The sequence below is a fragment of the Hakea prostrata genome, chromosome 9, assembly GCF_041222555.1.
Source record: "Hakea prostrata isolate BN-2017 chromosome 9, UWA_Hpros_2, whole genome shotgun sequence".
Lineage (NCBI taxonomy): Eukaryota > Viridiplantae > Streptophyta > Magnoliopsida > Proteales > Proteaceae > Hakea > Hakea prostrata.
The window spans coordinates 60,734,359-60,762,337 of record NC_142608.1 but is presented as its reverse complement, the minus strand read 5'-3'; the positions used below and the strand labels follow the sequence as shown (position 1 = coordinate 60,762,337).

Below are 27,979 nucleotides of genomic sequence, written 5' to 3'. Positions count from 1 at the left end.
ATTTTGGCAGGTTGGCTTATCTTATCTTTTGATAAGCGCCCATGCACAGATAAAGTGCATTAAATGCATAGATACGGTGCATTAAATGCTTGGCATGCGTACAGCAGTGTAATGATAACTTCTTATCCGAATACGGTCTTGCCAATAAAGAAGGTACTCAGAGCTTCTTAAAGCTGCTACCTTTAACCCATCCAAAATTCAATAGGATTGGATTTATCTCCATTTGGGTTTGTCCAAGACTGTATAAGATAGTGTTTCCACTTGAATCCAATTATTCTTCATAAGATGTGATTACATATTAATAACGACTGAAAAAATCCAGCCAAAAAAGAGTAGAAGAGGATGGAAAAATTCCCCCCTTTAATATAGCAAAGGAATTACCATGTCATAATATTCAAAGAAATTGCAAAATTCTATGTCATTTAATCAATCTGTAATAAAGGGAGTTCAAAAAATCTAAATTAAACTTAAAACATGGAATCAAACGGATACTGTTGGACTTACTTGTGGTCCTTCAGATCCCATCCCTCCAACTTTCCAACCACAGCCAGAGCATCACGCCACTTTTGCACCATATCATTGTCAACATTGTCAAAGCGTTTTTGGTGATCCTCAAAGGCTTTCTCATATTTTCCTGTCTGTTCTTGCACATCCTTTCGTTCAACTCCGTAGAAAATGGGTTTGATGGTCTTGGTATCTTTGCACTTAACCATATGGGCAAGCTCATCGAGACACCAACGGCTTGAAGCATAGTTGATCGACAAGATGGGAATCGAAATTGCTGACTGCTCGATTGCATCAAGCAGGTCTTGTCGAATCTCCAATCCCATGCGCAATTCCTCCTCATCCCTGAAAGTTCGAATTCCAGACCCAACAAAATCCTCATAAAGATAGTCAGCGAACTTTTTGCGAACATCTACGCCGCAAAAGCTCAAGAACACTGCATAAGTAGTAGGACCAGAGGAGGATGAAGAAGAGGCCTGCTGATCATTTGTTGCTGCCATTTTCCCTAAGAAGTTGCTTAAAGAATGCCTTAATCTCTTCTAACTTGAAAATGATTTTATGTAAACACTTCAATCTTGTGAACTTTTGGCGAGGAAATTGCAGAGACTAGTAACACGCGAACACCCACCATCGTTTAGTCAATGGGAACATTTCATCGAGCTTTCCTGGACATTTCTATTACTTTATTGGACTTCTCAGTTGACCGCATTTTTCCTTTATTTATTTATATATATTTAATTTTTTTTTTGTCTTGGGGCATAATAGCAGTAAATTACAATATTAATATGCAGTTGAACTCAGAGTTGGGAATCTTGGTTTGGATCATATCCCCATAAGGAGAGTGGCATGCACTCTTTGGACGCTTCTTCAGTACATCATAGGAATGAAACCTCCCTATATATTGATAAGATAAATCATAAGGGTGTTGATTATGTACTAAAATCGTTTAAAAGTATTGAATTGTGCCGTTTAAAGCCGTACGGTATCGCACCATTCAAAATTCGGTATGTACTGAAACCAAATTTATTTGATACGGTTCCGGTTTCAGATACTCAAACAATATTGTACCGAAACCGAACCGAATTGATACTCTACCAAATTAAGGGATATAAATATAATTTTAAAATCAAAACATTTTACCTTTATCCTATCCTTTATTCAATTTTTCGTTTCGTCTTTCACTCGTCTTCTTACATTTACTTGTTTTGTCTTTGTTAATATCACATTCTATCGGTTGTTTGATCACAATTTCATTAGGATATTAATGAATTAATAACAAAAGTGGCATGTGTTCATTCGTATCAAAATTGTATTACACTAGATACCATGTTTAAACTGTTTCCCCGAGCCGATTTAATACCGAAACAGTATCAAACCGTTTTTGCAAATACCGAAACCATATCGTACTATTTAATTCGACACAATACAATTTTGGTTTTCGATATTCAAAGTTTGTATTGTACCAAATTACCGAAAGTCCGAAACCATACCAATTGACACCCTTAATAAATCAAAGATCATATATCCAGTGGGTCCACGTTGACCACACCTACTCTATCGTGGAAAAACATTAGCGGAACACATACCTCTCCCCTAACGAGGAGGTATTCAAACTCTGAAGAGAGTTTATTTATGAGTTCTGACAAGATGAATCAAAGTTTAAGACCCCTCCCTAATATATGGTGAAAATATGTGAATGAAATACAAACCTCTACTCATCAACATTAAAAATCTGGACTCAATAGATTGGCATGATTGAAAAATTAAGTATTATCTGAGGTTGAATAGTCAAAATTTTGAAAACCAGATCAAGGCAAATACACTAAACTGGGTCATAAAATGTTTGAATTAAATAGGACTCGACATTTTCATCCAAATCATGATAAACTAAATTACTATAATTGAATTGAGTAAAATAATAAACCGATATTCTCAAACACGAACTTCTAGATTTCCTATTATTGTTCCAATGGTAAAAACTCAGAAATCATAAGCCTTGATGCATCCATTCTCATCAAGAAAATCTGATTTTCATTATTTTTACATATTTTTATCTGTTTATTGTGTCCATTTACTACAAATGTTTAGTCCAAACCCTAAACTTTTTTGGGCCCAATCATCTTCCTCTATTTTAGGATCAAAATTGGTCACTAGGTGGATGTTTTCATTTATTACATGAAATGAATCCAACAGATGCATGTAATTTCTTCTATATATTTTAGACATACAATTACTACCTAACACATGATTGTGAAACATTTGAAAAATGACAAAAACAATTGTATTTTATTAACAACACTTGGAATAATTTAAAACAAGCTGGAGCTCACTTACTTGTTAACAAAATTAATTCTATCATGTGATGTTGTGAATAAAATAAAATGACTCCAGCCGTTAGAATTTGACCCAGATGGTGTGAAAAACATATTTAATAGGAAGAATGAAGACAAAATCCATCAATTCCCCCCCCCCCCCCCCTTGACAAATCATGTAGAATGAGCAATTAGAGTTTAATCAGGTTTGGGTTGCTTGCTTCAGTATCTTATCCTTAATAACAAGAAAAATAACCTTATCCCAACTATTGAGATCAATTACACAAATTCTCAGGGAAAGAACAAGAAAAAACCCACCAAAAAATTGCAAGATTATAGCCTGTAGAATCAGAGAAAACCCAGCTACTGGTGTCAAAAACAGGAATAAGAAGGATTTCAACCTTGTTGATCTGCATATAAACTTTTATGAATGTTGTATGGTCAAAGAAGCTACATAAAATGGGATCCACAACTTTGAATGGAAATCCTGTCCTTGAAACAAGCATGGCCTAATAAGTAAGTCTTATGTTCATGAGTTCATCCAATAAAATAAGTGATCCTTCATTCAGAGCATGACAATGCATTACTTAGATTACCATGGTGTGAGAGCAGTGGAGAGAAGCATCCATGTATTATATTTTTCAGACCCACATCATGAAGATAATCATGATTCAATATTATCCATTTGAAAAAGAATTTTAAAATACTTGAAATAAAGTCAGTTTCTAGGAATCAGATTCTGAAATTGCAGGACCTTCTTGCAAAATAAAAGGTGCAATACTTACATCAAGTTTTTGCATTAACTAGGCTAGAGTAGCAATTTAACACAAGTCTTTCCAGAAAAATAATCTGACAAAGTTCAACTGGGAAGATACACTAGATTCTCTCAGCTACTTACTGAATTCCTGAGATGACAAACAGATGCATTGACCTCAACCAAAATTTATGTCCTTTGAAATCAAAATAGGTTGTGGTCATGATTCCCAATGATGAAGAGGGCTTGTATGCAACCCAACAAGTTTTTAGCATCCTCTCAGATCAACTGATAATGAGGCCATGCTGCTCAATTTCTCTGGCAATTTTCTAAATATGAGCATCCCTTCAAACGGAGTGTTTTGAGAGAAGCCAACTGACAAATTCCCATTGGGAGATCTTCCAGACTATACGCAGTCAGTTAAATCAAGTGTTGTCAAGGAGTTCATTCCACCCAATTTCTCTGGCAACTTCTGGAGAAGAAACAGTCCATTTAAGAGGAGCATTTCGAGAGAAGTCATCTGACAAATTTCATCTGGGAGATACATTATACACGAGCACCCACTTAAATCAAGTTTTTTGAGAGAGGTCAACTGAGATATTTCCATTGGGAGATGCACCAAACTCATGCAGCTACTCATGTCTAATGTGGTTAAGTTCTTGAGATTACCAAAGGATGGGTCAACAACAACCAACCTTTGACAGTCACTAAGAATCAAAACCTCCAGGTTGTGGTTTTCTGACAAATCAGGAGTTCTACTTAATTGATGGCAAGATGTGAGATTAAAGAACTTTAAGATCTCCTGCTTTCTGCAAAATAAAATAGAGTCACTCACCTATTAGATTAAGGACCAAAAGAAATTTGTCAAATTTTTTCAGGACTTTTGATATGAAAAAAAATTAAAAACAAAACATAGTCAGAGACAGGAACGACACAACATCCGACAAGTTTGATAGATCACATAAATAGCTGCAGATAGGAAGTCCGAGCAATGGTCTGCATGTGCTTCCTCCTGGTGTGACAGCAAATGTAAATGTCATGGCTGGAATTTTTTTAAGTTAACGGAAACAAAGAAAAAGCCAGTATCTGATTGAAAGAGAAGACATTCAAAACTAGAATAAGATAGAAGAATATGAGAAGCATAAACCCTAAATACACAATTTTAACTGCCAAAACTTGACACTAGGATTCCTAAAGAATACCAAAAGACCCCCCCCACAATGCCCCTGTATCTCCACAGCAAGTATACCACATATGGATCAGTTCAAATTTTCAGCAGAGAAAACCTACGGAAGAACATAGCCTTCATAACAAATACCAGACAATATGATACATAACAACTTTCACCAAAAAAAATAGATACATACCAACAATATCTGAACTTAAAATCAATACTGGCACAAAGTAATGACAATTAAGCAGGAACTCAAATGTAGGGGTTTCCTCAGAAATCACCCGTAGTATGGCTCAGAATAGTTAAATTGCTAGACGGATTCATGAAGCTAGACTCTAGTTGGGTAAGGCATATTAAGTTTGAGATGAGTTGCATCACCAAAAAAAATTTAAAAATTACAGCAGCAATAAGATGCTACAGGCCTATGATAAAAAAAATTCTCATTCGGTATACTACACAGTTTGCTGCCTTTCTATAAGAAAAGAAAATGAAGTAGCCACCAATCCAAATGAATGCAAGCAAGGCAGTAGAACAGTGCAAACTGACCAACTGAACAAGCACCAACAAGTTTGAAATACAATAGAATGATTGGCTGCAAACAGAGCCAAAGCGAGGAGCTGCTTGTTGAGCATCACCGCAATGTAAAATACCTGATAAACGACAAAGCACTCATGAGGAGGGAATGCCGATATCTATTGAAAAACAAGACATTTACAAACAATGGATCCAAAACATAAACCTCAAAGATACCAATAAATCTCCATTAAGACACATAACGAAAAACCAGCACAAGACTCCATTGCAAGAGATACTTGTGCAAGGAAATCCTCTCAATTGCCAACAGATAAGCTACACCTGATTTTTCGAGAAATATATGCGCAGTCAAGGTTGGTCCTTCTGAGGGGTTGAGTTCAGATAGTGCCTACTAAAACGAAAAAAAAATTCTACTGAACTTCAAAGTTCAAAACTGCAAGCCATACCTACCCTAATTCACTCAAACACCATTTGCACTCTTTCACAAACAGAAAATTCATTTCCATACAATACCTTCCTTTGAAATTTAGCCTAAAAGAATTCAGAATTGAACAATGTATATGAACTGCACTAACCTCTCCAGTCCATTCAAAAGATATCATGTTCTGGCTGTATTGAGCAAGAACCTCATAGCAACAACAGACAAGGATCCACAATTTTCATCAAAGAAGCACATGAAATGCAGACATATTGCTCAAAAGTCAAACACAGATTTCAACTATTTTTCAATTATATTTACTCTCATGTATGTGACATGCATGCTTGGTTGATGTTCAAGAAGCGCAATACATATGATATCAAACTGAACTCATGTTTAGATGTTCTTAGTGGTCTCATTACTACCGAGGTGATGGGAAAGATTCTTCACGAACACTTAATTTTTATCCTTTTTTAAAGAAAAATCCAAAATATCCCCATACATCAAAGCTTCCCGTGCTTGGTTAGCACTTTGGGGTGAAGAAAATTCGGGAAAAGCAAATGTAATCATGAGAAACCGTAAAGGAAAGAAGACATAGATTAATGGATTTGTAAAACTGTAACAAATAAAAATATTCATTTCAAATACAAACAAAGATCTTTACAGATCTCAAACCTACAATTTCCCCCGGTCGCCGCCCGAGAGGTGGGGGAAGAACAAGCTTGTCGTTTGGTGCTCCTAATAAATACCTCAAATCGGGCTGAGATCACCGGAACCCGACAAAGTAGCGGAGCGATCACCGATTCATGCTTCATAAGGAACTGAGTTGGAAATCTCTTCGGAACTCTCATGATGGAGGCAAGATCTTGGTGGTTTGGTTATGGTCGACGATGAGGCGCGTCGTCGAGAATGTCAAAGAAGTTGTACGATTTTGTAAATCTAAAGTTTTAAACCTGGATGTAAAATAAAATTATATTATATATATATATATCTTTGTACAATAACCGGTTGATCATGGCCAAGCAGCAGCGGGCAGCGCTGCGCAAATAAAAACCGCGGTCGTTTGTCTTGATTTCATGAACAGTCTGTATTGGCTCATAGTCACACAAAAGGTGCACACGCTCAGTCTGTGTTCCAACACCACCAAGCCCAGAAATGTGCATCTACATGCAACGATCACTAAAAGATCCCTCCATCTAATATGTAATGAGGTTTCACAACATCGCTGTCATACATTGGCCAGAGGAAAGAATGTGCAAAGAAAACAGCAGCAGCAAAATCAAAAGATGTGAACAAAAACAGAAGTAGAAAACAAGCCGCAGAGCAAATAGATAGAAAAGTGAGGAAGATGAATCAATGTAAAAGCCTGAGTGTAAGTAAACCCATATGCAGCACAATATATGACAAAATGCTACCACCACAGTGAAGTAGCAAGACACAACCCCCAAAAAATAAACCAATAAAACAAAAAAAAAAAAAATAGCAACACACCACCCAGCGGCAGGGTAAAAGCAACCAGTAGTCACAGCCGGGTATCATAATAGGTAGACTGCTGTATTTGTTATCATAATGGCCGGCTCTCCATGATGCCATCTGACAGAGAGGCATGGACAAACTAGCCAATGCATCAACCGGTGACCGCATAAACCATGAATGCTGATGGTCAAAGAAGCTAAAATAATGGGATTCACAACTGATTGGAATCATCCGATACAAGCATGGCCTAACAAGTGAAGCCGTGTTCATCCAATAAAATAAGTGAATCCTCAAGAGCATGACAAGCAAAGAACCAGGTGTGACAGAAGTGGAGAGGCACATGTGACCGAATCAAGACAAGTAATCAGATTCAATGTTTATCAATGAAAAAAATATAAACGAAATGCAGAGATAGGAAACACAATGCAGAAGCACGCAACATAAAAGCGCAAACTGAATCAAGCACAGAACAGGCAGAGTAGCAACAAAACAAGCCCAATAAACTAATCGACAAAGCAACGGGAGACACACTAGACCCAGCTGCACAAGATGACCAACAGATCGCGACCCCAGAGGCGCCGGTGTCAACAGATTGCAATGAGGCATGCTGCTCAATCTCTGTCAACGCACAGACACCCAAACGGAGGGAGAAAAGCCAACTGACAAACCAGGGAGATCCCAGACTAAGCACCAGAAACGAGGGCAAGGAGATCACCACCCACTCCGGCAGCTCGGAGAAAGACAACCATAAGAGAGGCGGAAGCAACGAAAACACGGGAGAACAAACAGGAGCACAACAAATCAAGTTTTAGAGAGGTCAACTGAGATATCATCGGGAGTGCTAGACCCCAGCACTATCCAGTGTAATTAAGTTCTTGAGATTACCAAAGGATGGGTCAACCCCAACCAACATTTGACAGTCACTAAGAATCAAAACCTCTAGTTTTTGGTTTTCTGACAAGTCAGGAGTTCTACATAATTGATGGCAAGATGTGAGATTTAGAACTTTAAGATCTCCTGCTTTCTGCAAAATAAGATGAAGAGTCACTCATCTAATTAGATTAAGGACCAAAAGAAATTTGTCAAACTTTTTTCAGGACATTTGAATGAAAAAATAAAAAAACAAAACAGCTGCAAACCTTAATGTCATTCCAACCCATCCATTCTTCTGTGATCTCACTGTCTGATAGATCAAGGACAACTAGATTCCAAGGACAAAAATTGGTTAGTTCATACAGGCCAGGGCATCCCCTCCAAGAAAGCCATCTCAGCTCTGAAAAAGAACTGGTGGAGTTTCCAAAAGATTGTGCATAATCAACTCGGAGTAACCTTAATCCAATCAGTGGAGCAAATCCTTCACTCATCAAACATTCGCTCTGCGATCTGCAGCCAGCATTCAGAATGTTGAAGTCAATACTGAGTCCTTCACAATAACTCGTTCCCTACAAAATAGAGGAATTCAAAAAATATCAAACCAATAATGTTCTAATAACCCAAGAAAAATCCATCAAAAGCCTAATTCCCCCAAAAAGAAAAGTGCACTCAATACCTACCGTCTTTGTTTCGAGTACAAACAAAACATCCTCTTGAGACCATATTCGACTGCGCTTCCCTAGCTTCTTTTGGCTGTCTAAAACAATCTTTCTTCCAAGATTTCGAACCATATCATGCATTGCTAACTTACCATCTTCACCAATGTCTATCAAAGATTTGAAACAAAGAACTTCCAGTCCTACTTGAGGATAAAAGTTACACCCTTCCCATATGTGACAGGCAATGTCTTTATCCATTCCGATGAGAAAACAAGCAGTATCGAGGAACATTTGTTGTTCCTCGTGCTCTAATCCATCGTAACTTATTTTCAGTCCTTTCACAACTTTATTGATGGGGATATTTTCCAATTTCTTTAACATGCCTTCCCACATGCCAAGTGATGATTTCATTGAGGCTAGAGATGAACCTATAACTTGAAGAGCCAACGGATGTCCACCAATAGTTCTTACCACAGCTTTTGAGACATCAATATAATCATTAAGGGGTCGGTCCATTCCAAACGCATGTAGGCTAAAAAGTTTAAGAGAGTCAGGAAAGTTCAATTCCTCAGGCTTGTAAATCCCATCAGGTTTTTGATCATCTAGAACTTTCCTATCTCTGCTAGTGATGATAATTCTGCTTCCCTTAGCAAACCATTCACCATCCCCAACCAAAGACTTTACTTGAATATCTTGATCCACATCATCCAAAACAATAAGAACCTTTTTCAAGCGACATCTTTCCCGTATCTCTTCAACTCCAGCATTCACATCAATAATATTTTGATTTTTTTGTTTGAAGATGTCATAGATAAGCTGATTTTGCAAATGACGAATCCCATATCTTTCTGCATTTTCTCGAATATTTTCAATAAAGCTACATTCATTAAACTTACCACGGACTTTATCATAGACAACTCTTGCAATTGTTGTCTTTCCAATTCCACCAAGGCCATGGATCCCCACCATTATTCTTTCCTCAGATTTTCCATCCAATAAGACCAACATGTTGTCTATATGCGATCGCATTCCAGCAAGCACGTTGGAAACTGTAAAGCTCTCCTTCAATGTCCTCAAAACTGTTTGAACAACTTCTTTCACTAACTTCCCTTCGTACCTGCATGATTCAAACAGAAAAAGGGTAAAAACTTTTGTGATGAATATTTTGCATGAGGAAAAGAAAAATAAATTTGAACATGAAAGAAACCACAAGTAAATTATGTTTGCTAAAGAAGATTAACAAAGTCTTACTATACTTTTGTGTCTAGTTTTGTACCGACTCTCCGAAATCCTTCAAACGTGAGCAAATAGAGATGAGAAGTGAGATCTCGCATTTATTGATCCTTAACCAATTAAAATTTTACTGGGGACAGAAAAGTGAAGAAGAGGGGATGAGAAGACAAGGGAGTGAAGGGGAAGCCAGAGAAAAATCAAAGTTGCAAGGAAGAAGAAGAAGAAGGAGGAGGAGGAGGAGAAGGAGAGAAGGAGAGAAGGGGAAGGGTGTTGCACATCCACAAACAAAGCTTAAGCTTCACTTCAGCTTTTTCTTTTCCACCTGTAATAGGCTGACTATGAGCAGTTGAATGAAACAAGAGATGCATCAATATACTAGGATTCCTAACAATTTAAAACAAACAAAAACTATTCCTAACAAAAAAAAAAAAACCTTCATCCTCCATTAAAACCCAAACGGTCTCATTGGTGAAGACCAATTTTGGTAAATTAGAATGCTCTTGGCACTTTCGGGATCTAAATGCGTCCAAGTCAACAAAACAGGACATTCATCACCAGTGAGTAGACATGGCCTTGTTCATATTTTCGAAAGCGTTGGAGTGATTGGTTGTGGACCCAAAACAGCCAAAAACAGCCAAAACAGTTGGCTGTTTTGGGCCATTTTTTGGGAGCAGCGTCACAAATTATTTGGAGATTATGCTAGAACTCGAAGAAGATCGCCCCTTATAGGGTTCTTAGACTAGCATAGGGAATGTCCTTAATTCCTTTTGGTGGCTTCTCGTCTAGCTTTAAACTGATTTTCCATCTATTGGAAAGAGGCGGGCAGGGGGGGGAGGAGAAAGTGAACAGGCAATAGGAGGTAAAAATTCAGCTAGAGTATTAATGTTAGGATGAATAAATAAAATTTTATTTCACCAAAAAAAAAAAGGAAGAATAAATAAACATTAGGATTTTCAGCAAATAAGCTAGCATAGGGTGTTAATGGGTCGGGTTTGATTGTGCTTGCCTAATCCCTAACCCTACTCTAGGCACCTAAACCTACTCCCAAACCCTATCCAGCCCTACGAGGGCCTAAGAATCCCCATTCCAAACCAACCCTTTTGAGGGTTTCTTTAAGCCCAACCCAACATCCACCCTATAGGCCTAGGTTAACCCTAGTTGACCCAGCCCTAACCAATATTTATTTATTCCTTCTTGGTTAAGACTTTAAGAGTCTTAATTTATCACGTGGATGTTCTTTGTCATATTTCGTTGCAAAGAGTTCGAAGGTGTTTAAATCCTAAATTGTAGATTTCAAAAAGGTGGATGCCTATGAGCAGCTCTAGCAACCCAACATGATATCAAAAGGCATCATCTTACATAAACCTAACATGGTATATATCTTCATACAACAAGAACCTAACATGAAATTATTCCTCATCCAAGAGAAGAATCATGAGATATACTCAAATAAATACATGCAATTTATCTTGAAAAAAATATTTATCTATGATAACCAACATTAGGTCTTTAGGGTTAGTGGGTTAGTCGGTTATCTTAAACTCAAAATTTATATCTTTTATTTAGTCCAATTAACATATGGTGGGGTAGGATTGGGCCAGCCTGGCCCGAGGGCTAAACCTGAACCCTACCCAATCCTACCAGAGCCATTCAATTTGTAACCTAAACCCACCCTTTGGAGTTGAAAATTTTGGCCAAGCTTGGGGTGGGTTTGGGCAGGTTTGGCTGACAAGGTTTTATTGACACCCTTAATCTGGCGTTTGAGGTGAGGGAGGTGCTGAGAGCTTCTTAAAGCTGCAGTGCTGCTACCTTTAACCCATCCAAAATTTAATTGGATCTCATTCATCTCCATTTGTGTTTGTCCAAGACTGTATTGACTCACTGTTTCCCCTTAAATCCAAATTATTCTTAATAAGAGGTGGTTACATATTAATCATAATTGAAAAAAAAAAAATTTCAACCAACAAAAAAAAAAAGGAGTAGAAGAGGATGCAAAAGATTTCCTCTTCAATATAACAAAGAAATTAATTATGAATATTCATTGAAATTGCAAAATTCTATGTTATTTGATCATAAATATTAATAATCTAAAATCAAACTTTTTTTTTTTGGGTGAAGAAGTGAATTCATTTAAAAGAAAAGCCCCTGTAATACAAAGTACCAATTACATCAAAATGCAATTGCCAAAGAACAAGGGGGAGAGAAAGATCTAAAAATCAAACCGAAACTGTTGAACTTACGTGTGGTCCTTCGTATGCCATCCCTTCAGGTTTCCAACCTCTTCTAAAGCATCACGCCACTTCTGCACCGTAGCCTTGTCAAAGCGATTCTGGTGTTCCTCAAAGGCTTCCCTATATTGTCCCGTTTGTCTTCGAATATCCCTTGGTTCAACTCCGTAGAAAATGGGTATGATGGTTTGAGTCTCTTTGCATCCAGCCATAAGGGTAAGCTCTTCGAGACACCAATGGCTTGAAGCATAGTCGCTCGAGAAGATAGGGATCGAAATTGTTGACTGCTGGATAGCATCGAGCAGGTCCTGGCGAGGCAATTCCTCCTCATCCCTGAGAGTTCGAACTCCAGACCCAGCCAAATCCTGGTAGAGATAGTCAGCGAACTTTTCACGAACATCTATGCCGCAAAAGCTCAAGAACACTTCATAAGTAGTAGACCCAGAGGAGTATGAGGAGGATGAAGGAGAGGCCTGATGGTGATTAGCTGCTGCCATTTCCTCCAACAAATTGCTTGAAGAATGCCTTAATCTCTTTGAACTTGAAAATGATTTTACGTGAACACTTCAATCTTCTTGAACTTCTGGGTTGAGCTGTTAAAATTTGGAAAGCCTTATCAAGACACATATACACCAAATTTTTAGTCTAAAATAAGACTCAATTAGCACAAGTCGTGCTCCGTTTTCACTCCTGCACTATTAACTTATTTAAGAATTCTACCAAAAAGAAAAAGAACTTATTTTAAGATAAAAGTTGGTCGTTGGTGAATATTTTTCATTTATTACATCACGGGAATCCAAAGGATGTATATTCAGTTAAACAAACGTATACCACGGTTACATTATCAGTTACTGGCAATAAGCATGATCCACCCAATCTAACTCCAGGTGGGTGGTGAAAGAGTCCAGATGTTGGCCATGGAGAAAAGGCCATGGTCCGGTGGGTGCTTCTTGATGAAGTGCTCATCGACGTACTTTCCGGCAATGAATAGGAATGAGATGGGAGAATCGGTACCATTCCATGGAAGGTGTCCTAACAAACATAAGCCTTGGGTTTGCCATTGTGCGGTTTAAAACTACAAAAGAGGAGGAAGAAATAGTAAATGTATCGATGTACATCAACAATGCGCTGCCTCAAGAAATTGAAATAAATAATTATACTAATATACTACAAAATAACAAAAATGTTTTGATATGTGCAGAGATTTTTATCCTTTGGCGCTAGAATATTTGGTTGGATTGATTTTAGCATTAGGGAGATGCAAAGATGAACATCTGACAATCTATGAATTCTGCTGTGAAGACATATGCACAAAGTACACTTTGGGAAGACAAATATCTTGGGGTTACAAATAGGATGGAAATAGCAACCAACGACGGAATCGAGATAGAAGAAAAATATAGATTAACTATCTGAACCCTAGCCCAGATCTTCTACCATTGACAGTGACCAAAAGCAACTTCGCCACTAACGGGAATTAAAAACACTACTAAAGGTTGCCAACACAACAAATGAAGTCAAATATAGACAAAAGTCCCATTAAACTCTATGCTCCAAATTATGTTTTGAAAATGTAATTGTAGCTTAACTTGTAATTTTGAGTGTCATGTAATTCAGAGAAAATAAAGGGTGACCAAGAGTTTTACTTTGTTTATAATAGGTGCCGTGTAATTTGCTCTAAAATATTTTAATCATTTTATTATTACCTAACACATGGTGATAATTCTTTTCGAAAGTGATTTCTCTTTCTATTTTAGTATTTTATGAAAACATTTGAAAAACGACGAAACACCTTTTTTTTTTGTTTTTTATAGCAAATACTTTAATACAAATTGATAACTCATTGACTTAATTTTTGTCTAGACAATTAATTCTGTGATGTGATGTGAAATGGGAAGAGTACTATAGTTCACTCTTGCGTGGCGTAGAAGTTCTTCCACCACTTGCACCCTTAAATTAAAATCTAAGAGCGTCTGGTGGGATATATATAGAGGAGGAAAAAAAAAACCAACACCCCCACCAACACCCTATTAAAAAAAGAATAAAAAAAAAAAAAAATTTTTTTTTTTTTTTTGTAAATTTTTTTCTGTCTTTATCATTATTCCAAATACCAATAATGTTGTACTATTTGCTATTACTTTACTTATTTTTACAAGGATAATTTAAACATTTTAGTCATAAATTATTATTAATTTATCATTACTCTCTTAATTTCTCTCTCGATTTATCTCTCGACCTCTCTCAATCTTTCTCAAACTCTGTGGCTCTCTATATCCTTCTCCCTCTCAAACTCTCTCTAAATCTCTCTCTCTCAATCTCTCTCAAAGTCTGTCGTTCTCTATATCCCTTTCCCTCTTGAACTCTCTCTAAAAAGCATGTACTCATCTTTTTCTGCAAATCTTTTTATGTCCTTATTATTTTTTAAAATACCAATAATGTTGTACTATTTGCTATTTCTTTAGTTATTTTTGCAAGGATAATTTGGACATTTTAGTCATAAATTATTATTATTAATTTATCATTAATTTTAATCCCTCTCTTAATCTCTTAATTTCTCTCTCGATTTATCTCCCGATTTCTCTCTCGACCTCTCTCAATCTCTTTCAAATCTGTCGGTCTCTCGATCCCCTCAATCTCTCTGAATTTCTCTATAAATCAGCAATTCGATCTAAAATGTGGTGCCTTCAAATACATTGGATCTAAACTGTGGAGCGTCACTTCTAATTTGATCGGAGTTAAAGCGTTGGTAGAGATGGTTGAGCCCTAAAAGTGGAAACTAGGGTTTCTGTTTTTGGAGAATTCTCGGTGATGGCAATACAGTATTTGGACGGATCTAGGGTCTTTTCTCGTGATTGCGAGCGAACGACTCTAGGGTTTCGTGGATCAGGGAGTGGAATTAGGGTGGGATTGATGATTCTCGTTTAGGACGAAGTTTGGATTGAATTTAAAATCGCCAAATATGCAAGGCTATGCATGGGCGGGAAGGTGAAGAGAGGAAACCGAGGCGGCACATGTGGCCGGTCCCCGCACTTGGTAACACGATCCCCTCAATTCTTCTTTTGGTATATTATTGTTAACGCATGTTCACTGATTGTTTCAGAACAAAGTAATAATTGACGAGATATTCTGCACCTTCCGCTGAATCGAAGGTAAGAGCTCCTTGAGTAAACCCTAATTCAGAGAAAAGCTTTAGCTTGTTCCTTTTTTTTCCGTTACCCTTAGTCAATTCTAGACTTAATTTTAATTCTATATTTGAATTATTGATGGTGGGTTTATGAAGAGTTATTGCTGAACTGAAATAGTATAAATGGTTATGGACATTGTTAAGAAAAATTGCTGCTAACAAAATGAAAGCATAATAAAGTAAAATTGAAAAAGATGAAGAGAGATGAGATCCTGCGGTATGGGACTGGAAAGATCCCCTCCCGAGTCAAAGGGGTTGATTACCTTTAGTGCAGCAAGGGTGCTTGAGGAGTTGATTCAGCCGGTCTTTGAGTTGCTTTTATGAATGAATAATAGTCTTGATGTCACCTGAATGTTGGCTGCCGCTGCTTATCAATAATATCGTATGTGGTTTTGTAAGAATCAATTTTAAAACAGTTGAAAGTAGTGAAGCGTCAACAGATTTTGATATAAAATCAAAACCAGCAATAGAAGGGAATATTATTATAGATAATATATATAAGAAAAATGATCAAAGGTTTCCTCAAGTAGGTTCCCATATTCAATCTCTCATTAACAAATAAATTTGATTTCAGTCCTAGAGACTTTGTCATGGCCAAAACTAAAATATTTTTGTCACTTCATTTGACTTAGCAGTTAAGTGTATATTTCATAATGTGTGGTTGAAACAACTGAAATAACTTTGTGATGTGGATCACTGCATGAGGAAGAAAAAGACCAACCTTGAAAATTTAGTACATCTACCATTCATAAGAACAATACCTGAAATACTGGTCACTTGGTAACTTTGGCCACCTTGGATGGTCAAGATTCCCTTCTCGTGGTCCTGTGTGACTCGATTTGTCACCACCAATGACCATTGAGGGATGAAGACCTCCTCAAAATCTTTATTCTTTTTGGATTTCTTCGGGGTAGAAGCATCGACCGAGTCATGCTTCCTTTTGGTGCGGACAGGAGAGGGGACTTCGACCTCTTCCACCATCGGTTTCTTCCCTCTCCCCGAAGCCTTAACCACTGGCTTCAAGTTTCTTATACCCTTATAAGAAGGGTCTGGGGGAGGCATAGAGGCCACCTGTTTTGTAGTCAATGCTCGAGGAGATCGTTGCTCTGCAGTCACAACGGCCTTGGCAGCCTTCACCCGAAGATTGTTTCGATTAATTCTTGGAGGCACTACAAAGAAGGACGAAAGTCAGAAAGTTGAAAAAGTTCGCAGTACATTCAAGAAAACTAAACATGGCAGTTAAAAAGCTCACGTTGAGCCAACCCCCAGGATTGAAGAATGGAGTTGTATTCCATCTCATATCCATGTATCTCTTGATACCATGGAATTGACTTGATCTTCCTGACAGCAGCTCTATCTTCCTTGAATAAAGGAGGGACTCGGTTGCCCTCAGAGTATGAAGTGTACAGTTTCCCGGTGGTCGGGAAGTTAAGATCTGATTGAGGCGCTCGGCAGAAGAAATACCGCTTACGCCACCCTTTGTAATTGGAAGGGCAGGTTCCCCTGGCAAGAATGCTGCCCGACCAGTCAAGCTCAACTTTGTTGCGCTTGGAAAGAACAACCCAGCCAGGAGGATGGGAAAGAGAAAGAACATGAAAATATACAAAAAGAGGAAGAGAAGGTATGATGCCAAGTTCAAAGCATAAACCTAAGAAGCGGACGATTAGACGCCAGCTATTGGGAAGAAGCATGCCAGGACATATATCCCAGTGATTTAGAACAGCAGAAAACAAAGAATTGAAGAAAGGAAATCGAACCCCACTTTCCAAAGTATCTATATACAGGGAAAATTTGCCAGGAAGGATCGAATTAACCCTCTCATCAGGAGTGGGGGCCCTAAGATGGTACGAGGAAGGAATGTCGAAGTGTTCGATGGCTAACGGAAGGTTCTCCTCAGTAAAGGAGGAGGCAACAGAGCCAGGTCCATCAATGGACTTGATAGGTTGTTTGGACTGCCCAGAGGATTCGGCAGTCACCCTTGGAATTCTGGATGGCCCAGACTCAGGAAGCGCAGAAGAAGCCTTACCACTTTCCTCTGCCCTTTTCTGTTGGCTAGCTTCTTCGAAGTCACGCCAGATGGCAGTTAAGGTTTTCTGGTCACTATCCGATTGCTCAAGAGGGATTGAGGCGAAGGCCTCGTCACCAGAGTCGCCTTTACCGGCACTAAGTTCAGGAGGAATTTCAGAAGAAACCCTACCGCCTTCCATTACTAAAAAAGTCTGGTTGTGGTTTTTAACAAGAAAAAAGAAACCTGGAGACGAAAGTAAAGATCGCAAAAGAGTCGGAGACTTACCTGAATCACTGAAGTAGAATGCTCGAGAGTGAGAAGATCGTTAGAGCGCGAAGAAGACGATGAGGTTTCAAAATTCCAGACAAAGAGAATGAAACCTACGAAGACAACGAACCGCTTTTAAGCACTCGCACGAGTGATCGAGGACGTGTACGATCGAGATGGATTCAACATCAACGATCGAGATTTGGAGACGGTTTGAAAGTTTGAACTCACGAATCAAAAACAGGCGTTCAAAAACCGTCGTTTCGATTTCGTGAGCAACGATAGTTTAGGCTACAGAGGACACGTGGTGTCACCCCCACAAAAAGTGAAAATATTCATGATGCTCGAGGAAAAAGCAATACAGCCGCATTAAATGTGATACGACATTTAATGGGTTGGGGATTATGCAAAACTATTGTTCAACAGAATACCCAGTTCAAAACCAAGCCCTCGGGATCGTCCGAACGCTTGGTTTGGGGGGCTCGTGATATGGAGAAATTATAACCGAACCTGGTTCAACCCTGGTTCGATCCTCGACCCCGGTCAGGACGAAAGGAATCGACTCGCTTCCGAGCGAGCCGGGTCCAGAAGATAGCTTGCTGAGGAAGAAAACTAACTCAGTCACAAGCACGCCCTAATCTGCTACGATCGGAATGGACTAATCGTCAAAGAGACGGGTAGCAGCATTTGCGGCTGTTGCTTATCGCTATTATATGGATAACTACCATATAACGATCGTATTATCAAAGGAGTCATCTACTAGTCCAACCTAGTAGGGATCTATCACTCAACGGATCTATCCGTTAGGATCTGACGACTATCCGAAGAAGGCTCAAATACATCCAACGAAGGAGATTCGAAGGTACACTCTATATAAGACATCACCTACTCACAAGGTGGAAGAACACATACAATCTGAATCATATTCTCGTTATTCATTCCTTAGCTCTATGCTCAAGCAAAGTCGTTTGTGATTAAGTTCATCAACTGACTTAGCCTTCGGAGGTGGACTCCCGATCCCACCGGTCAGGCCACATCTGACGTTTGTTTTTGCAAGTCATCCACAGGAGATCTACGGGCTGAGCAGATTTTGGACGCATCAGGTGGGAATTGAAGAGGTGACTTAGCTTGTCTCTCGGGAGCCAACAATTGAGCTATCTGCTGCACACACCCTAATAAATATACACAATTGACTATTGCACAATTGAATATTACCAGTAAATAGTAAAGTTAAAGAAAGAGAACTAGACAAGATACTTGAAAATTGAAATTAAAACCCCGGTAAACAAAAACCAATAATGTCATTTCTCTTTTGTTGTTTTTTTTTTTAAAGAAAAACCCAATAGTGTAAATATAACATTATTCAATTAACAAATAATGAAGCTTCCGTTTTTTATGAATCATGCTTTATCTTGGTAAGCCAAACCGATTAAGGCTTTACCAACCTCCAGGAGAACCAAAGTAAGGAGCTAGCATTAGAATTAAACCCTCAAATTAGACCTCTGGTCTTTTTCTGGGTCTCCCAATGTAGACAGATATAAGTACTTGGCACACTTCTTCATCAAGTGCTACATCAATGGATCAATCTTCGAATCATCAGGGCATTTCTTCCAACTTCAATCAATGGCTGATGTTTCCTAGATAATCAAGCTTTTAAGTTCTGAATTTCCCTTTCGATCAACTCTCATTTTTCTGTGATTTGGTTTTCACCATCTGTAGCACCTCCTGGTATCGCCATTTTTTCTACTTGTTGGGTTGCTTTCCTAGCTTGTTTATGAGACGAAAAAAAAGGCAAACAAGAAAATAAGGACAGAGAGTTCAATAATATTTTAAGAAATTAAATTATGAAAAAATTGGTTAATTTTGATCTTACCTCATTATCCCAATCACAACGAATGGTGATGATAGCCAATACCAATGTTTGCACTGCAGTTCCACAAATCATCCCAATCCAAATACCCTGATTTTGTCATTCTCAAACATTAGTAAACAATAACATAAAAGATGTTTGCCTTTATGCTGTAAAATTCAAAAAAAATAACATTAAACTTATACTTGAGTTCAAACTTCTGCCCCTACCACATCTTTCCCTTCCACCCGGAGAACCTATGGGCCCCCAATCACTATAATTGGTTGATAATGACCCAAAAAATAAAATAATAAAAGTTGATAAGGACATAAATAAGCAAACAACTAAATTAAAAATTGCAGGAAATGAATATTTGTGTATAAAACCTTGATGTTAAAGGTATTCTAAATCAAAAGAAATTGGCATTCACTGCATAACATAGTTTAGGGGAAAGAAAAAACATAAAACTAGTCAATGCAGGGTTGGTAGAGTGGTAAGATCCATACTTCTCAGTGGAGAGGTCATGGGTTCGACCATTGCGGACAACAAGCATCCCCCTAAGGATGTAATCAAGGTGCGCGTAAGCTGGCCCGGATGAACCTCAGATACCAAAAAAAAAAAAAAAAAAAGTGCAAAATTCAGATATATTTGCTTTAATAATAATCCTCTTTATCTCTTTTTGTTTTTAAGTTTTTGAATACTATTTCCTGTATTTATTTTCCATGTACTTACTCTCCCTCTCAAAAGTTTCACTGATTATTCCCTCACCCCAAAACTTGATTGTTTATTTCAATTGTCTTCTTTCTTAATAAAAAAAATTTCTTTCTGTTTTAATGTATGATTACGTACCAATAAAATTTTAGTTGTATTGTATCCTCTCTATATTGGTAATTGAATTTGCATATAGAAAATCACATTTTTACTTCACTCAATACTAATTTTGGTTGAGAAGCATCATTCTTAGTATTAAATTTGGAGCCTTAACCTAGCTGTTCCATTGAAGCAAAATGATCCAAGTAATGAAAACTTAAGTAAGCATTCAGAATCTGGAAGATGACAATACATAAGAAAACAATGAATTAGTGAAGATTTAAAGAGAAGAAGTGAACCTTTATATTGAAATTTACAAGAACTTCCTTACTAATGCCTTGCTCTAGGCAAATCTATTTCTCTGGCGACATTCATCTTTGGTGACCTATTAGAGAAACCCTTATTACTAAACAGTCATTCATCTCATTATTCTCAAATTTGAGAGCATGGCAGAGATGAGAATGAGGCTCATGTGGCGGTGAATGGATGGAAATGAAAGATACGTGTTATTGAGCACTCAATTGAATAAACCTATGATCATACGTTTTTCACAATATTTTAAATAATTAATAAAATGTTCTAAATTTTCAATCAAACATTAACCCACTAGAAAATTAAGCGAAGATTAAAGATCATGCTAAACTAATAAGAATAAAACTATTCAAATTGTACAGACAATAAATTGGTAAACCTTAAGAAAAAGAGTTCTAAATGCGATATGATCAACTCCCAATGATATAGAACGGTAAAAAATGTCTTTACAATAATAATGTGTGACTAACGGTTTTAAACATAAATTAAGTAAATAAACAACTACAAATCTTACAAATTATTACATGAACAAATAAAGCCTAAATGACAACATTCGCTCATTGTTCAACATTAATAAAGATATCCTCTATTGACATTGATCTAAACTTAAAAATTAAGATATTAAATAAATCAGAAAGGATACGATAGCTTTCAATGAGGAATTACAGGGATTTAAAACTTTAAAAAGGAATGTGACTTACTCACTAATAAGTAGTCGAGCCATTATTTAAAACATCAAATAATTTGCCAACGCAGAATTGTTCTAGTGGTTGAAACCAACACCTTTTAGTGAAGAGGTCGTGGATTTGACTCTCGCTGAGGCATATTAATATCCCAATCCCCGGCTTAATAAAGCCCCTTCGTACAAAAAAAAAAAAAATCAAATAATTTAATCAAAAACCCAAAATTAAATTGTTAGATGGAAAAAACGGTTTTGTTTCTTTACGGCCCTCATAGGTAGGTACTACATTTTCCGTTGAATGCGCATGAACAATGGGCACCTATAAATTTCTATGTAATGAATGAACGACAAGTAACGGTTTTTATTTGCAGCTGCAGACGGCTCTAATCGTGCCACGTCAGTCGAAAATGATCTAACGGCTGATAATCAAAGAGCGGGGGTATGTTTGTAAATATCTTTTTTTTTAATTATTACATTTTAGCGGTTTAAAGTTTCCTTATTTTCAAAATGAGGTCCTCATATTACTCCCCAAAAACAATGTATTTCCCGCTAAACCAATGATTAGAGAACCGATTCATCGATTGACTCGCGCATCTTGGCAACGATTAGTTCCCTCTCTCTCTTCTCTGATTTTATGGTCTCTCGTCTGTAATGGAGGTTGCTTCGTCTCCTACCTCATTAATTCCTCCAAAACCGTTTTTTCCCGCTAAGGAGTGGGAAATTTCTCTAACCGTCTATCTAAACTGTTTTCTTCTATTTCTGTGCAATTTTCTTCCTGAAATAGAAGAAACTAGAAGGAGAAATGGTGAATCCTCGCTGCTTTTTGGACATTAGCACTGGAGGAGAGCTTGAAGGAAGGATCGTGGTGGAACTTTACCGCGATGTGGTACCCAAAACCGCCGAGAATTTCATGGCACTCTGCACTGAAGAAATATAACGACAGGAACCACCGCCCGTTCGATTTCTTCTCTTTCCGGGCAAAGAAGAAGAGCCTTGAAAAAGAATGAGAGAGGGATTTGGGTCGTGGGTATATGAGTGACCTTATTTTGTAAATTAAGAAACTTTAAACCCTTAAATGCAAAAAAACAAAAAAAAAAAAAAGAAAAAAAAAGAAAAGAAAGAAGAAAGAGTATTTATAAGTATACCCTCCCTTTGATTTTCAACCGTTAGATCATTTTTGACTTTCAACCGTTAGATCATTTTTGACTGACGTACCACAATCAGAGCCGTCTGCAGCTGCTAGTAGCAACTGCTGTAAATAAAAATCTAGGAACAAAAGGTATATTTTTCTTTAAGTAAAAGCAAACAAAAGAGATGATATCTTAATGAAAATCATACCCAAAAAATAAATTCGTAATAAAATAAAATATCAATTTTTACATTCTTTTTTCTAAAACTGTATTGCCTTTTCAACAAATGTCCGATAATACAATATTTCTTTTTCCAACATTTTTTTTAATTTATGATTTATAAAACCAAAAATCCATTTATTTCTTTATAAAAACGAATTATCACCCAAAAAAAATTTAAAAATAAAGTTTGAAAAAATTTTCTTCATCTTCCTTTTCTGATATCTGCTGGAAAATTTTCTTTTTCTGAATTGAAAAAGATTTTAAAATGGGAGAGTTCAGAATGATTAACTTCTTTTCCTAAGCTATGATTTATATTTTCTATAAAATTTGTTAGTTTCCTTTTCAAATTGGATTTTACAAATTTTATAAAATCAAAGTATCATTTCTGATGTTTACAAAGAGGAAAGCTTAGACGGACTTTCTTTTTCCGCTTTCTTAATTCCTAACTTATGATTTGTAGTTTATTCGAAATTCATTGGAAAAATTCTCTTCTTTGGAAAAAATTTTAACATGGGAAAGTTCAAAATGATATTATTTAGGGATAATTACTATTGCCCCCTTATACTTTGGTTTCATTACTAATCAAACCTCCTTCTTTGTAAAATTACTATTGTCCCCCTCACTTCTAAAGGTGTTATCGGATAGATATGGCGTTTTTTGCCAAATTATCACGATTTGTCAATTTATTGCAAAATTATCGATATATTTCCGATTTCTTAACAATATATCGTCGATATTTGGTATTTCTTGGCAATATATCGCCGACATTGGTTTCCTGTCGAGTCCTTTCGATAGGGTAAAATTTTGCCTTGTGTTGGCGATATATCACTGACCTTTTGTACCATGAATTAAACCTTTTCTTTTCCTCAGGATTGAAAATAGATTTTGAATTGTATATCCATCCTTTTTTTTATGAGAAATATAATAGTCGTTTGACTACACTGGGCTGGACCGCTTACTTGATCTTTTTCCTCTCATAAGTCTTTGATTTTATTTATTTATAAAGTGTTATTTTGTTTATTGTTTGACTGCTTATTTTCTCTTTATTTCTACTATGTTTTAAGATTTACAAAACATAATCTCTTTAATGTCGGAGAAGGTAATGAGATTGGCTGAAAAATGAGTTTTGACGTGCTTTTCGACTTGTCAAGAAGCTTGTAATCAAAGAATCAATTAAGTAGATAGAAGAAGGGAATGGAAAGACAATATTATTTCAAGAGGATGAAATTGACACCAAGAACTCAGATGGAAGAAAACAACAATAAATGAATGAAAGCAGATGATTGTGAATCATTATTGTTGCGTCTCAGATCCAATCAAGGTTCCAACTCAGCCGGGTTGATTCCCAATTACCTTCCTGTGCTTGAAGATGATGAAACCTACAAGACAGGTTAGATCCAAGGTCGGCTAGGGTGCGGGCAGCCTCCTCCAATGACTAAGTCAGTCAATGATCAGATTAAGATCCCGTGCAAGTGCTACACAGGAATTTGCTAAGAAAGTGTTCGTGTCTTATCGAAGGGGTGAGTCTTTGTTAAATAGTATGCGGCTTACCTTTTTGGGTACCGATAGAATCTCTCGGCGGTTGCTCCGCCTAAATGTCTCTAGGGTTGACCTTCCGTTTACGACGGTACTGCCATATAGACCTAGCGTGGATGGAGCCTACCATATGTGATGCATGATCGGCTCATGTCCCGACCAAATAGCTGGATAAATACTCGGGTTGGGTCGTGATATGGTCGGGCACATTCTTCCCGTATCACTAGCCCCCTAGCTCGTGCGATGGTTGACATCGTCAGACGGGGTAGAGTACTGGGAGCTGGGTTGTGGTGTGCTTCCCCATCATTCCGACTTGAAATGTTGGATTTGACAGTTGAGTTTCCCTAGGCGTTAGCCCCAGTCCGGTGTCGCCACATCATATGTCAGGGTAGTTGGTCATAATGATGTCTTCGGGAAGCTCAAACACCTCGCAATCTGAACCGTCGATCTCTCGTCGCCATATCAATTACCACCACCTAATTTTTGTGAAGCTTCAAGGAAAAAAAACATATTCTTTTGGGGTGAGAAACATTGGTGCTCTTTGGACGGTATTGATGCAGTCAAGCAAAGAGTGCAACAAGAGTTGTTGGATTAAAAAAATCTTTAAGTCTTTATTGGGATACATTTGAATTTTGAAGTTCTTTGAAAGGGCTATTTTGGTATACTAAGAAAGTTGGTAACTTAACAATTTTGTTTCATAACCAATTCATGGTAGGAATCCTTCAATGGAGTTGGTTTAATTTTTTTTGTTTTGTTTTTGTGATTGCCTCTTAATGTAGGATAGTTTCTAGTTCATAGATCAAGTGAAACGAAAAAGAATCAAATTTTGAGAAGAAAAAAAATAATAATCAGGATGTTAGACTTATATTAATAATAATCTAATAATAATCTAATTTTATATTAAATTTTATTATTATTTTTTTAATTTTTGTTGATTTGCTTCTGTGTGGGACCTATGAGTTAAAGATGATAATTAGACCCATCATGACCTTAAATATGACTAGTGAGGTGGTTAGGAATATCAATTGGAATTGACATGGGAGACTTAGGTGGCGTTTGGTTCCGCAATTCCCTAAAATCCGCTTCTGTGGGAATCATGAGTCTGTAGGAATTAGGTTCTATAGAATCATATTCGTAAAAAAAAAACTGTTTGGTTACCCTGATTCTGAAAAGTGAATCTGTCTTAAGGAATTTGGTTATAGGTGATGAAGTGGATTTATTAATTGAATGAAATTTATTTCAATTTAAGTATAGATTACCACTGAACTAAATTCTTATTAGCATTCACAACTACTCATGGTAGTGGGACTAAAGCAATTGAATGGATTAATTCGAATTCATAGATATAAGGTGAATACGTGAATTAATTCTCCATCTAGTGGGGGCCATCGAGTCAAGATGATTTATTCTCCCTTGTGGATAAGGAACAATGTTATTGATTTTCTATTAGTAGGAAATTGATTTTTCACTTAGTGGAAGAGGTGGATCAATTATCACATTTATTAACATGAGGAACTCAAGGTGTGTAAGGTGTGGTCTTGGGCCAATATTAACCACCCCATCCTTGCACTTGTGTGTTCATATAACACAATACATACGTACTTGCATTCTAGTTTTAATTTACATAACTTTGTTGGATTTTTTTGAGTTAATCTTTGTATTATCCTATAACTTTTGGCTCTTGGACGGATTAGAAGAACTGTTTCATCTTCTAGTTGGAAATTGTTTTATCTTTGAGGTGATGAGGTAGACTAGTCCTTAGCAATAGGGTGCATGGATTAGCATTCAAGGTGTGGTTCAACTTCATCCGTCAGTGATTTGCTCTCCATTACTATATCAAGTTTTCCAAATCAACCAAGGATCTTTAAATTCTAATTTGTACTCTAATAATTTCATTTCTTGTAATAATAAGAATTTGTAGTGCAATATTACCCAACATCTATGAATTGGATTCTGAAATCGTAAAAGCTTGTTGCTGAAAAGGGTGCAATTAATACTCAAATCTGTTGAAAAAACTTGGTGTAATCAGGAGCACGAGATAACAGTATGACAGCAGAAGCTTCTAGGCACGTTACTATGTCGCTGTTCTTAAGACGTAATTCGCACCTCACGGAAGGTGCTATGAGGTACCAGCGAACCGTCTCCCAGGATACAAAGAAGCCCAAACTCAAGGTTGTTTTCCCGAGTTTTGCAAAGCACAGACAAAACTCAAGAAAAGAGAAAACTTGGATTTTCAACTTACTTGCCTGTTTAGAAACTAGAGGGTATTTATAAGCATTGAGGTGCCTCTACTGAACAGTTCATGACTCTGTTCGTATGAGTGCACCTCTCTGTAGGGATACAAATGCCAACGTTCAGATATGAGCCGTTGGATCGTTCGGCCGCACGATCTAACGGTCCAGATTGAACCATCAAAAAGACATTTATGGATCTACTTCCATCGCCCTAGATCAGAACGCACGGCTCAGATCTGATCTCGCTAAGTGCTAAGTGCCTAAACAAGCCCACTGCCCACGCCGCGCGCTGGGACGGTACACCTTCTTCGCTCGTACACTGCACACGCAGGTGTGTCTTATGATAATAAATCAAAGTTAATAGGTAGTACCTATTAATTAACTTGGATTCCGACATCTCGGTTTCCAATGTGGGACTATATAACAAACACTTTCCTAAAATAAATAAAAGAAAGTTTCGACAATTATAAAATCCAATTTAAACGTTTAAATTAATAGGTAGTACCTATTAATTAACTTGGATTCCGACATCTCGATTTCCAATGTGGGACTATATAACAAACACTTTCCTAAAATAAATAAAAGAAAGTTTCTGCAATTATAAATCCAATTTAAATGAAACGTTTATTATTTTATTATATTAAAAATAATACAACAACATCTAGTTTTTTCATTAAAACAAGTCTTAAAGAAAAGTAATCTAGCCAATTTTATAGCATCTTTCGGTTCAACTAATTGTCAGTAAGGGCCATACCTCAAGCTTATGGTGTCCTTTCGCATCAAGTGATTGTCAATGAGGCCATGCTACTCAACTGCTCCGGCAATTTTTCTAAACACGGACATGCCTTCAAACAGAGTGTTTTGAGAGAAGTCAACTGACAAATTTCCTGTGGGAGATCTTCCAGACTATAGCATTCAGTTAAATCGAGTGTTGTCAGGGAGATCATTCCACCCAATTTCTCTGGCAACTTCTGGAGAAATGACAGTCCATTTAAGAGGAGCATCTCGAGAGAAGTCATCTCACAAATTCCATCTGGGAGGTACTCTATACACGAGCACGACCTTAAATCAAGTTTTTTGAGAGAGGTCAACTGAGATATCTCCCTCGGGAGATGCCTCAAACTCTCGCAGCCACTCATATCTAATGTGATTAAGTTCTTGAGCTTACCAAAGGAATGGTGAATGTCAACCAACATTTGACAGTCACTCAGAATCAAAACCTCCAGTTTCTGGTTTTCTGACAAGTCAGGAGTTGTACGTAATCGTTGGCAAGAGGTGAGATTTACAAGTTTAAGATCTACTGCTTTCTGCAAAATAAGATAAATAGTAACTTTATCTAATTAGATTAAGGACCAAAAGAAATTTGTAAAAAAAAATTCAGGACTTGTGCTATGAATAAATAAAACAAATGAGCTGCAAAACCTTGATATCATTCCAACCCATCCATTCTTCTGTGATCTCACTATCTGATAGATCAAGGACAACTAGTTTTCGAGGACAAAATTTGGTTAGTTTATATTGGGCAGGGCATCCCCTCCAAGAAAGCCATCTCAATTCTGAAAAAGAATTGGTAGAATTCC

General features: G+C 37.2%; 3 protein-coding genes across 3 annotated transcripts in view; all 3 read right to left on the bottom strand.

Moving 5' to 3' along the window:
• The window catches only part of LOC149005959 (disease resistance protein RPV1-like), a 35,619-nt gene extending 34,480 nt beyond the window's left edge, over positions 1-1,139 (bottom strand). Inside the window, exon 1 of the mRNA XM_089169506.1 lies at positions 505-1,139. Coding sequence (XP_089025632.1) covers positions 505-1,004 — 500 coding nt within the window. The 5' untranslated portion in view covers positions 1,005-1,139. The remainder of the gene's footprint in view (positions 1-504) is intronic.
• Positions 1,140-4,178: 3,039 nt separating this feature from the next.
• The window catches only part of EMB2745 (Tetratricopeptide repeat (TPR)-like superfamily protein), a 39,239-nt gene continuing 15,438 nt past the window's right edge, over positions 4,179-27,979 (bottom strand). Inside the window, exon 5 of the mRNA XM_089169505.1 lies at positions 4,179-4,379. The gene's annotated coding sequence lies outside the window, so the exon portion shown is untranslated. The remainder of the gene's footprint in view (positions 4,380-27,979) is intronic.
• On the bottom strand, positions 8,014-12,819 carry LOC149005958 (disease resistance protein RPV1-like). The gene is made up of 4 exons (XM_089136011.1): positions 12,178-12,819; positions 8,726-9,821; positions 8,312-8,614; positions 8,014-8,196 (listed from the first exon to the last, which is right to left on the bottom strand). The coding sequence occupies exons 1-4, from the start codon at positions 12,660-12,662 to the stop codon at positions 8,014-8,016; spliced, it is 2,067 nt and encodes a 688-aa protein (XP_088992137.1). The 5' UTR covers positions 12,663-12,819.